This window comes from Patagioenas fasciata, chromosome 1 (genome assembly GCF_037038585.1).
Source record: "Patagioenas fasciata isolate bPatFas1 chromosome 1, bPatFas1.hap1, whole genome shotgun sequence".
Classification (NCBI taxonomy): domain Eukaryota; kingdom Metazoa; phylum Chordata; class Aves; order Columbiformes; family Columbidae; genus Patagioenas; species Patagioenas fasciata.
The window spans coordinates 129,166,093-129,178,874 of record NC_092520.1 but is presented as its reverse complement, the minus strand read 5'-3'; the positions used below and the strand labels follow the sequence as shown (position 1 = coordinate 129,178,874).

At 41.2% G+C, this 12,782-nt stretch overlaps 1 protein-coding gene across 16 annotated transcripts in view; it reads right to left on the bottom strand.

Moving 5' to 3' along the window:
* The window catches only part of LOC136108085 (rap1 GTPase-activating protein 1-like), a 63,413-nt gene extending 52,229 nt beyond the window's left edge, over nt 1-11,184 (bottom strand). For 9 of the 16 annotated variants that reach the window (XR_011741393.1, XR_011741392.1, XR_011741390.1 and 6 more), the window contains exons 1-3: nt 7,674-7,818; nt 3,268-3,361; nt 2,780-2,815 (exon numbers count right to left, since the gene is read on the bottom strand). Coding sequence is in view for 12 of the 16 variants with exons in the window: in XM_071814749.1 (XP_071670850.1) it covers nt 2,780-2,815; nt 3,268-3,361; nt 7,674-7,717 (174 nt within the window). In the remaining 4 variants the exon portion in view is untranslated. The other 7 variants (XM_071814745.1, XM_071814753.1, XM_071814747.1 and 4 more) reach the window with 4 other exon arrangements.
* Between the last annotated feature and the right edge of the window lie 1,598 nt (nt 11,185-12,782).

The following is a 12,782-nucleotide window of genomic DNA, read 5'->3' as shown; positions in this document are numbered from 1 at the left end:
CAACAGGAGATGTAGGCCTAAATCCACCGACCTCTCCTCTGGAGTGAAGCTTAATATACTGGCAAAGATCTAATGCAGCCCTAGGCTGCACAGTCCAAAGCTTTATTTAAAAGAGTAAGCAGGACCACAGGGAACTTGCAGCATAAGCTGTTGAAGTGTCAAAGCATAGGCAAAACAACTGGTTGATGAACACTGTCGTTCCTCAAAAGAGAGAGGCATAACCTATAGCAGTCTCAGTTGAGACACCCTTCTGGTTTGGTCCAGTTTGGTTTGCAGCACTGCCTTTAAGGAAAAACCTTCCCTCACTGTTTCCCTGAGTAGTTTACTGGAGACAGCATAGGTCTAGGAATCTGATATTCCCAGGGTCTTGTACCAGGGAAGCACCTGGCCTCAGCAGAATGGAAGAACAGACAGCAGAGGAGAAAGCTGCCCAGACCCACAGTCAGGTCAAACATGGCATAACAATGCTATGATAACATGTTTTTTTGTGGGGAAAAAGCAATGTGTCAAGGGGACTAGTTCAAAAATGACAATTTACATATAAAAGGGAACACAGGAGAAGAAAAAGGTAGGAAAAAACAAACAAACAAACAAAACCAAAAACAAACAAACAAAAAACAAACAAACAAACACCATTAAGGCAATTGTGAGAAAATAAGACCGAAGGATATGTTGAAAATGTACAAATGCAACATCATAAAAGACAAAATCAGGTAAGCGAAGAAGGATTGCTTATGCAAGTACCTGAAGACCTAAAACATCAGGGTTTATTGAGTTAAGTAAGATTTGCTTGCTTTTCAAATGTTTACGCTGCAGAGCAATCTAGAAACAATGTATTCCTAAGTGTCCTTAATAAAGTATTTACTGTGACTTCACTACATCTGTATGCATAGAACAACAGAGCCAATAGCCCATTTACTTCAAGTAACGATTAAAAATTAAAAAAAAAAAAAACCACACAGACACACACACAAAACAAGCTTCATTCCCAGATCTCATGGACAGGTTTCAATTACTTTATAGGAAAAATGTCCAAGTCTCCTGCTTTGCCTTTTACTCACTTGATTGCTAATGAAAATCTCATATTTGATTTTCAAGAATGATTCAACAAATCTAAAGGATAGCCAGAGTCAAATGGAAAGAAAGGGAAAGCAAAACCAAACAAACAAATAGTAAGATCTAAAGAAAGATCACAAGAAATAATAAAAATAAATATCAGGAGAGGGGAGATTTTTTTCTTTTGGAAAACACCTCTCTTCCCTTTATTCAAAAAAATTTTGTCATACTTAAGCAGCAGTTATTAATTCTCCTAGTGCAAGTCAGGTGACAAATTTTAAAAAGTCAGGCTAAATTTAAAAAAAATACACTATACAGTCTTAACAATGGGCAGCTAAGAAACCAATATGGATGCAAATTTAGGTGTCCTGCATATGTTGGCAATTGTCATCAGCTCCTTCTGTTATATCTCTAACTAAAGAGGCCCAAATCCATGAGAGACATTTTTCATTTGGTAAACTGGGACCTGAGAAACACTGAGAATCTTAAGCAACAGAGTCTTCCAGTCAGGGACAACTTCTAGCGATTCTTCCTTATCCAGATGTCAAAACGCCTGGAAAGGATTGTCACACTTTTTAACATGTGCTTGAAGTGAACAGGAAATTCTGCAGGCTCAACCTTACTTTCTAGCACAGAGTTAAGAGAGCCAGACACATTTACAGACTGTTACTGTAAAGCACCAAGAATATATCCCAAACCTGGTTTGGGTGTCAGTACAGTGGTTTCAAGGTCTGTGTCTGTCTACACATGAATATATAGAAGATACACCTTCAGCCCCTCCTTCACCCACTCCCTCCTTTCTAGTCTGCCAAATAGTACTTCAGCCTCATAACCCTGCACTTTGCTCCTGCCTACTACCTCTTCAACTTTATAGTCTCATCGAAGTCTTGCGTGTTCCTCATATCCATAATTTGATCACCCAAATTCCAGAAAATATGTTAACTGTTTCTTATAAGTTTAATTCTTGCATGTAATAAAAGGCAAGTGTTATGTGCCATGTTACATGTTATGTTAGGTCAAAGTCAACCACAGCCTTTTAAAGGTATACCACTCAGAGAATATATTGGTAGTCGGAGTGTTCTGAGAACGGATAATCTGAAAAATTTTAAAGATTTTGTTGCTACATCTATAACATATATAACATATTGTTATATTATTAACTGTTTGGTAGGGCAGGTTTGTTTTTTTTCTTCCCTTTAACTCTATTTTAGTTTTATAATGTAATATATGCAACTAAATGCATGTATTTTCTTAAGAGAATTAAGCCAGAGACCTTTCTTGTGCAAGTTAAAGACAGAGCCTATAGTAGTTATATACTAAATTGTTTGACTTTGCTATATGCATTTATGCTAACATCCCTTTAATCACCTGTCATTAGCAGTTGCTAACCAGCAGAAACGTAGTTTATTGAAGAAGATGCCAGAAATACCTCAATGCAACTTTGATTTTCTCTCAGAATCACACTTTTGCAAAGAACAGACAGAATAATAATAATTTGTGTCTATTTCTTCCATCCTGCCAGTTGGAAAATGAACACAGGAAAATGCTTTTGAAACTCCATTCAAGAGTAGGTATACAAGCTTGGGCCTAAAAGAGCTAAATATTTTACAAACCCAAATTAAAAGGTATTGGGAGTAAAGTGACAAGACAATTAGCAGCTGATTATTTATTGTCTATGAAAAATCAAAAGATCCCAAAGTCTGACAGAATAACTTCTCCTTACCTGCATTTTTTCAATCATCTCAAACAAGTCCACAGTCTGTGAAAAGGAAAAGACAACAGGGAAAAGAATTTAACATTCGAAGAAGCTAATGTTATCTTCTGTGGTAACCCAGATATTGAAGGACCCAACAGCTCCTTCCATGTTTTGGCACAGAAACTACTTGCTTGTTGGAGACAAGATGAAATTGTTCTTCCTTGACTTATGTCATGGAAAATACAACTAGCCAAGTTGGCTTCAGCTTGTGTTGCAAAAGCTTGACCTGGAACCTGATCAGACAGGAATCACGAATTAATCTCTTTCAATGGGTCAGACTACTGACTTGATACAGTATAGCATAGGAAATTATTAAATGAACAAGTTTAGGATTCTCACAGAAGTGGACAACTATAACACATGCATGAACACAAGCTTGCTTTCAGTGATTTCTTCTGCTCAGTGGTTCAAGGCACATTCCAACTCCAAGCCAGAGGAACGTGGACTGCCTTTACCTTGTTGGGGACAGCAGAAGCAAGAGCACATGGAAAGCCTTGGGTGGGAGAGTCTATAACATCATTGAAGCAGCACACCCCCTTCTCAGACTTCCTGCAAGAAGCAAAGGTAGAATGGAGAGGGGGAAAAAAAAAAAAAAAAAAGAGAGAGAAGAAAAACAAAACAACAACAACAACAAAACCCTACTAACTCTTTGAGAACTCAAGATGCCAGTGCTTGCCTGCAGTGCCTCCTTTGCCTTCAGCTGTCTTCTGCTTACCCTTCCTCTCCCCAGATCATTTCTTGCCTGTGATGAGCTGTCATTCCCTGTGAGATTCCCTGAACTTTCTTAACTTACCACTTGCCACCTGCAAACATCCTGGATATAGCAGCAACAATCTTCTGGCCCTGACTGCTGTCTCTGTTCACATGTGCTATTTTCCCCAAAATTGTAATGTAAGTGCCAAATGAACCTTTTTGCCAAGCTCCTCTGTCAAAGCCTTGCAGCAGAATAAAGATAGGTCTTACAGGAAGATTTTGAGTCAGATATCAAAACTGAGCCATATTAAGAGAGCCAAAAGCTCTTAAATATTGCTGAAATCAGCACCAAAAGGACAGCCCCAGTTGCCACAGCCTGGTTATTATTCTCCAAGACAGGAACAAAGCAAAGATGGTGCTGTAACAGAACTGATAACACTTTGCAGGAGAGATGTAGGCACAACTCTGTGTTACCACTGCTGGTAAAGCTAGAGTGCATGTTAGATGGGCTTTTGTCTGCACATCTTCTATTGAAAGTATGTTATTATTTTGGTCTCTGCTGGAGAAGCAGTGCATACAAATAGCAGCAGCACGTACCTGATTTCATAGAAGAGAAAACAAAAAATAACACAATCAATACACTGTAGTTTAGAAGATATATATTGCATTGCCTATTGCACTATGGACAATCTCATTGCTACCTGCAGCTCTCCTACTGTTATTTAATAAACTTCCCATGCCATTCACAGTTTTTACTAGGAGTTGCAACTGGGATTTAAGTTATGGTGAAGATCACACAGGTGTGGCTGGGAACAAAGCCCATGTTTCTAATACAAGAGCCAAGACTCAGCCACTTTGTAATGCAATCATAAATATATGTTATGTGATGATATAATGTAATTATGAATTGCTATCCTCTACCTGTTAGATGCATGACTCCTACTGCTTCCATGATCTGTAAGTCATGCAGACTCTTGCTTTGAAACCGGTGGCTACATTCCCTGTTGTATAGAATATAACACATTTCTGAAATCATGAAACTACACTCTGTTATAAGCTCTAAGAATCCATATGTTCACGAATTCACTGAAAATTCACAATTTATTTTAGTAACTCGATGGCATCATGTAAATTGTATATAGGCTGATCTACACAAAGTAACACAGTGCTTCCATCCAACAGTTTCCTCCTAAAATTCAAATGAAAGAGATCCGTGTAATGCATCTAAAGATTAAATCAATACTCTATATGGGAAGGAAAGTGTAAAAGTTTGTCTTGACATGCTCAAATAAATATTGGACTAGTTAGATGGCAAATGTATTTTAAATTAATATTACTATTATACCAACACATGCTTTATTTATCATCTTATTCATTTACTTGAAACATGCTTGGGACTAACAAAATTTATGTCCAAGGCAGTACCTGAAAGACTTTCATAGTTTCTTTTAGAATCACAGAATGTTAGGGATTGGAAGGGACCTCGAAAGATCACCTAGTCCAATCCCCCTGCTGGAGCAGGAACACCTAGATGAGGTTACACAGGAAGGTGTCCAGGCAGGTCTTGAATGCCTCCAGAGTAGGAGACTCCTCAACCTCTCTGGGCAGAAATCTGGAAGTTTCTGTTCTGTGAGCCCTAAAAGGGTAAGAGCCTAATTCAATAAAATCTTGTTTTCAGAAATTAGCCATCTCTAGAAAAGTGTAATAGTCAAGCTTTCGTGCATCTGGCTGCCTTGAGGCCTTGTTGCATGCTATCATGTTTTTCTTTGGCATGTCACTGTTTTGAATCCTGAATCATTCTATAGAGATTAAAATACACATCTACATCATGGAAATCAGGCAGATCCTGCATAAGATCAATGTGACCAGTCCTCCCCCTGTTCTCTCACCAGAAATTCACCTGTACACTTTGGATTGACCAGAGTATTTTGTTCGTGCAGCAACTGTTCCTTACCATTCAATCCTACTACAGTTCTATTGTCAAAAATCACTCCAGCAGATGTCAAAATCACCAGTCTTGTCATACATTTGGAGATGTTCTCCATTCTGTAATTATCCCAGATTAGGAATGTGCTGAGGGACTCTAAAAATCTGGGAGAATTACTTAGATTCTATGTTATCTTTTACAAAATATATAAAAAAAAAAAAAATTGGGGCCATTGTAACTATTGCTTGAAAGTCCATTTGTGAGTATTGAACTAGAATGAAAAGCACTAAGTGCCATTTATAGAAAGAGAACATACTTATTTTCAAATTGGAACTTCAAACTTCGACCATGGAAAAGTAGAATATCATCCTTCTGAAAACAAAAAGCAATCCTGCACACTGGGAGAAGAATACTTATGTGCAAATATACACTTGGGGAAGCTTTAATTTTAGAAAATAGCAACAGGGGAAACAGAGTGCCTAGAAAATGCTGAAGACTAAACTAGTATTTTACTAGTGACCACAACCAGTACCCTAATTTCAAGCTGGTAGCCAAACTAAAAGTAGGCACTGCTGATACACTGCTAGACACTACTCTCAATTCTGAAACAGTGTGAGAAACACCTTTGCAGAGCTCTAAGCCACTGTCTCCACACACACAACTCTGCTCACACCCTGTATTCCTGTCTTGCAGCATCCTCTGCTATTTCAGTGCTGGGATCTCTCTACATGCCTCTCTCAAAATCATTCCATCTGCTATAGCTGTTAAATAACCACGTTATAGCAGTTAAATAACCAAGTCAATGAAAACACTTACTTATTCTGAGAAAAATACAAATTGGCCTTGACAGATTTCATACATCCTTTCATACATATTTCATAAGTATTCCAGAGGTAAAGGGGATTTGTTGCACTCTGAAGCGACAGGTAACCCAAATCCTCAGGTAACTATTTTCCTCAAAGTTCACAGGGAAGCAGGTGTATATCTATCATAATAACCTTTGCTAATATGGAGGTCTTCCAGTAGGAGAAACAATACTGTACAATTTGCAGCTAGTTATGGAACAACAGTCAGTATAATAACTGGTGTCCCAGCCTGATGAGTGATTCTTGCAATAAGACACTGATATATTTTTTTAAATCCCTCACTAGAAAGCACAGGCAATTCAGAAGAACTTAAGATAATATGAAACAACAACAGACCTGAAATGCTCATAGGAAAATTCTGAGCTACCACTTCCCTTGAGCAACAGCTTCTGTTCTTTAACTCCCTTGCTTCTCCCTTACACAACACATTTGCCCTATCAAATACAATTTTTAGGTATTCAGTGAAGACAGCTGAAAACATGACACAAATTGCCTTACTCTACCAACACTTTCACAGCTTTGAATTTTACTCACACACAGACTCCTAAAATCCGAGAGAAGGAATTATCAAGACAGAACTAGGAAAAGCAAGTAACTGCTACAGTTGAGACACCATTTGCTCTCAGCTGGTCACAAACTTTTCTGCTTATAGACTCCGACTTCCAGTTCGGAACCTCACTTGCAGCTGCACTCCCCTTTCTGGCCGCTGGAGAGCTCCTGCCCCTCCCCTGAGAGCTCCTGTTCGGACGTGAGGGCAATCCGTGCTCCCTCCTCAGGACTTTGTCTCTACTTGCACCGAAAAAAAAGGTGGGCGGGGCATCGAAAAGGCCCAGACAACCCAGCTAGGTCTCAGCCACTAGCAGGTGCTGCCCTGCAAGAGAGGAAAAAGGAGAATTCCCAAGGGAAATTAATCTCGCGACGCAGCTGCAGTCCCACCTTCTGAGAATTCCGAACTGGAGAGAGAACTTATCCACTCCCGGGGAGGCAGGAAAAAAGCAAGCGAGAGTCACTTTTGTCCTCTCCCTTCAGCAAGGGGAGCACCCACCAGCTTCACTCGCCCGCCTCCCACCGATGCCCAGGGAGAGAGGACGTTCCGCTGGCAGTGGGACCAGCCCCAAAGCCGCCGCCGGGGCTGGGGAATGGCCATCACCTTCCTCCTCTTCCGCTCCCTGCCCTTTCAGAAAGCCCGCGAGAGCTCTTCCTTCTGTTCCCATAACACGGCCGCAGCCGGGGGTGGGACCCGCTCCAGCGCTTTGCCCCAAACGCCGGTAGCCGGTCCCCTGCCCTGTCGCCGGACTACCGTGGGAAAGGCAAGGAGCCAGGCGCCCGAGGCGAGGCGGGACCGCCCGGTACCTGTCCCGTTACGATTACATACCCTCCGCAGGCTCCGTCAGGGAAGCCGTGCTTCCTGGAAAGCATGCCGTACGGCTTCGCTGAGTCAGCTCCCGTCTTCCCTCCTCGGGAGCCTCCTCTCCTCCTGCCTTGCCATGGAGAACAGTACAGGTTCGCTCCCGCCCCCACCCCTCCTCTTTCTTCCAAGCTGGGCTTCAAAGGAGAGCCAGCAAAGGGCACCTCACAGCTGGGACCCAGCCCCAGGCACGCCGTGGCAGCGGCACAGGGAAAGACGGAGAGGAGGGGGAGAGGAAAAGATGGAGGAAGATGAGACAACGAGGGATGGGGCGATGACTTCTGTCCCTCCTCCACTGTGGAAGATCAATTCCCCCAAGATTTCCCCTTTCTGGGTGATCCATGGGTGGTGCTCAGTCCACAGGATCTCTCTGCTGGGATAGCTGAGCCAAGGAAACTGTACTCCGAGTTGTAGTGGTGGTAAGACAAGCAGTATTGGACAAGGACAACAGAGGGGCCCCTTATTCAACTTTTACGTACTGTAGAATCTCTCCCCAAGCTCTCAGTATCCAGTGGGGAAAGTGAGCATCATAGCAATCCTCCACAACTTTCCATTCCCTTCAAGGGAAGACTAAGAAGATAGCAAACCCACTAGCTTTTGGTATTTGGAGCTGAGGTACATCAAGTACTACAGAGATTTGTCTCTACATCCCACTTAAGAAATAGCTCACTGATCTAATATGTAAGCTATTCTCTAGGGAAGATCAAATTTTGAAGGGTCAGACACATGTATTTTTATTCACTCATCAATAGGTCATCATTCCAAATAAAAACTGAGGATGAGTGCATGATCTTCCTTTGCAAGAGTATGCATATAATTATGTTTAAATGAGAACACAGAGCTCTTCCAGACACATTTGTTTCTCTGATTACCTTTTATTCCACAGGATGATGTAATGTTTCCTCTTTACATGAAGGCCTATAAAGGCAGCAGTTAAAATTTTATGCCAAGTGTCAGCCTCGCACTGGGTTTGCTCTAACTCATGAAAGGGACAGCAGGAAACACAAGAGCGAAAATTTGACAGAGGAGCCAGAGTTGGGAAAAGATGCAAAGGAAGCATGAAAGTGTAATGCAGAGACACCACACAGAAAATAAGAGATAGCTGATACAGATGAGGAAAAAAAAAAAAAAAAAAAGAAAAAAAGAAATAGAGAAAGCAAGCAGAAAGCAAGCAACTACATCAAAGTTTTAGGGATAAGAGGGCAGCAATTTCATCCTAATGCTTCCTCTAAATTCTACTCATTAAAGACCTGGCTAGAAATGATTATAGGGGCTTTAGTGGTCTGTGGGTAGGAAAACAGGCTGTAAGGAGTAAGGAATAAATCAAGGTAGGTGACAACTTTGAATGATTGAAGAAAGGATCTACCTGCTCGTTTTAGGAACTTGGATAGAGGGCAGATGGTTCCATTTCTTCTTTTTTCCCAGCAGATCTCATGCTGCAGTATGGACCAACTCATACAGTCCACCAGCTCACCCCAACATGAATGCCTCCCAGACCAGCTCAGGACACTGAAGACAGCAGCTGCTCTTTGCACAAGCAGTTCTTACTCATTCACCTGAATCTCTGAGCAGAGATGTGACTGAGCCAAGGCAAAGTGCCAAGCTTGTCACTTCTGCTGCTTCCAGAAGGAGGAGGAGACATAATTTTCTGCTGCTAGAGGGGGCTGCCAGCAGTAACTACTGCCCTCTCACATCCCAGAGTCATTATCAGCAGCAATAGCAAGCCTGGTCATGGTGAAAGGAAAGTATACAGAGAGGCCCAGGTCTTTATGCCATTGTTCAGCAGCTTGTCATTACAGACAAGAGACAAGTTTATTAACATACAAAACCACACTGGGCTCAGCTTTCATTTAACTGTCTCCAGCTTTACCTAACTTCCTGTGCAACTCCACTCGTATATGAAGTCCTCAAGACCCACAAGCAAACCAGCAAAAAATTATTAAATACCCTAATTACTGTTGTAATTACCTTCCTTTAGCAATAGTCATGAATAAGAAAACTTTCACATGTAAGTAAATCACAGTCCCCCTTTCCCCTTACTGTTCCTCAACTTATAATCAAGTTAACAATTGTTACTATTTACACAGCTGATGCACAGTATCACCTAATATAAGCCTTTCATTGTACCAAGTAGATTCGGTTCCTATTGATACTTGCATTCTTATATGACTAATTCTGTGTACTTATAGTCTCACATCCATATATGTGTCTATATTTGCATAGATCATTACGCATTTTATAGTTATTGTGTGTTTTAGGGAGTGGCACACAAGGTTCTGTTCTTTCAGATATCCTTGTTGGTACATTAACATATGATACAGTAACTGGTGTCTATACCTTTTACTATGTGTTTTCCCAGATTTTTTTCATTCTTATAACTACATTAGCATTTTGTCTTGCTCACATAGGAAAAGTCTGTATTAGCTGTAACAGAACCTGATCTCTGCAATTTTATTAATTATTTGAGTCGTTGTAAGAACGTCAGAAACTCCACAGAAGCTGCACAGTGCCACATAAACACCGCATCCTATTAACAATAAACTCTTCAGAGCAGAAACTCTATTTTTTTGTGTTCTACTACAATATTACACTTGGTCATCACAACTCATAGATGCACTCAGAAACATACATGTTTTCACATCAGCTGTTTCCACAGATCTCTGTACACAGCTTCTAAATAAAGTACTGAGTGTGCACAGACAGCACCTCCCACTGCCCACTTGGACTCATCATGTTATGCCAAAGGCTGATAATTCTGAATCAGGGTGGGATTCCTTTGAGTCTGGACAGACCCTCTTTCATGCTGCCCATCTCTTCAGTTTGTCACATTTCCAACACAGACATCTGCTCCCCCTGCCCCCTCTCTCTTTCCCCCTCCCCAGCTGCTTCTCTGCACAATGCAGTATTGCACAATGTCCTTTGAAAGGCATACAGAGTATGTCCTGCTGATGCTGAAACTGCTCCAAGGTCCATCTGTTACACAACATCAAGCAAGCAGCAGAGAAGATCTGGATCAACCCTCCCCCAGCTGTCTTTGCTCCCATTCCTTCTAGATGCAAAACATATTTAATTGGCAATGCAGGCAAGATGAGAACAAAAGCAGCTAAGCTGTTCATCCCTTACCTGAGTGAGGATCTCTCATCCCCAGCTGGGGAGTGGATAGAGACAGAGAACCCAGCTGCTCTCCTTTCCTTGCACCATCAATTATTCACATAGGTTGCAGTCTCCTCTTTCTCCCTCCCTCCCTTTCTCTTCCGCTGCCCCCAGCTGCAGATGAATGGAGAGTGAGCAGGTCGGTGCTGTCACACTTGAAACTAGAGATCATTGTTGATTGAACAGCCAGCCTGTGGAGCAGCTGTGCTTTTAAGCAGAGAAGCTTGGTCCTGGGGGAAGGTGCCAGACCGGCAGCTCCATAGGTGGAGCACAGGCAGCTCTGTACACCCACATCCTGCTTCTAATCCCAGACCTGCAGGGATGACCTTTAAAAAAAAAAAAAATAAATGAGAGGTTTGCTGTGGTTTGTTTTGGTGTGGTGTTTTGTTGTTGTTGTTTTCTTTCACACACACACAAAAAAAAAGCACATTTCCTTTTAGCTCTGTCAGGTATAATGACAGTTATTTGGTGACAGTGAACTAGGTCATGTGGATTCATGTGTATAGATCAGAGTAGGAAGGGAAAGTAGCAGACTGGAAAATCTGAAAAATGCTTAGTTAATATTGACTTAGTCCCATAGCAAAGGCACTGAAAGAAGATAATCTAAGGGGACAGGATGACACGGTACTTTCTGCAAATGGTTTTGGTAACCACAAGTCATGAAACTAACCTGTGGATTGGAATGATTGTTCAGTGACAATTTTTGTGGATAACTAAAGAATTTTCTGTGTCGTGGAAGCCTTAGACAACAGTAAAATGAGTTCTGGCAGACCTAGGTGAAGATGTTGAAAGCATTTTGCCTTTGTAGAGGGCTACTACCTACAACTGGGTGAGTGCTTTTAATTTCCAGGCCAAATTAACCACTCCATTTTGCACTGGAGTAACTCAGCCTGACTCATTCTAATCCCATCAGTCTGCTGGGCGGATCTTCTATTACATCATCTTGAACATCACAGTAATTTCTTCTGTTCATTCTTCCCATGACCATAGCCATGGCAGAGGCACCACGGATACAAAGGAAAAAAAGCATACTAGGGTGCTCAAATAGAAGGTCATCATTGGCTTTTCTGTCCTATTTAAATTTTCTCATATTTTGCAAAAACACCTGCTGGAATTTTATCAGATGTGATGTTTCCTGAAATTATGTTAAAAATAAAGTGCCTAATAAAAAATGTTGGCATTGCAACCCCAATTGTGAGTACAACTCCTGAAAACCAGCAACTCACTTTAAGAGGATACTGTGATTGTTTGTATCTACAGTTGTCTTTAATTATGTCAATTTTTCAAAACTTCATGTATAAAGCTTTGCCAAGTTTATCACCACAACTATGCAGGCTGGAAATGTTTTATTAAAAAGAAAAAAAAAAAAATTAAAAAGTCAGCACCTTTTTGTTTTCACATGAGCATGGGAACCAACAAGTTCTATAGGTGGAACAAAATTGCATTTCCTATGGTTTTGTTTTGTGTAGTTGTTCCAGGTCTAGGAAGTCTGACTGAATCTGCTAGAGCACTTACAAGAACCTTCTCTTGTGCTGAATCTTTGATGAGGTTCACCTTGCAACCTTACCCTCTTTAAACCAGCCCATGAAACTGCATCACCAGTCTCCTGGCACAGCCCATAGATAACAACTCAGTTTATCTTCAAGCTTTGAGCAAAGCTGCCTGCTAGTAGAATTTTATGATATGAGAAATATTTATTAATTTATCTGACTGTCAGTACTGTATGAATTGGATGAGATTTTGACAGTATAACTCTGGATATTTGTCAACAAGGAAAGTTCATACGAACAGAAATTATGGAATTACTTTCTAATTTCAAAGTTGACCGGAATGGCCATGATTCGAAAAAGAAGCAGCAGCTCCTCCACAGACTTCTGAGTTCTCACATCTGTGCACAGCAGAAGGACAAGAGGGAACACTCAG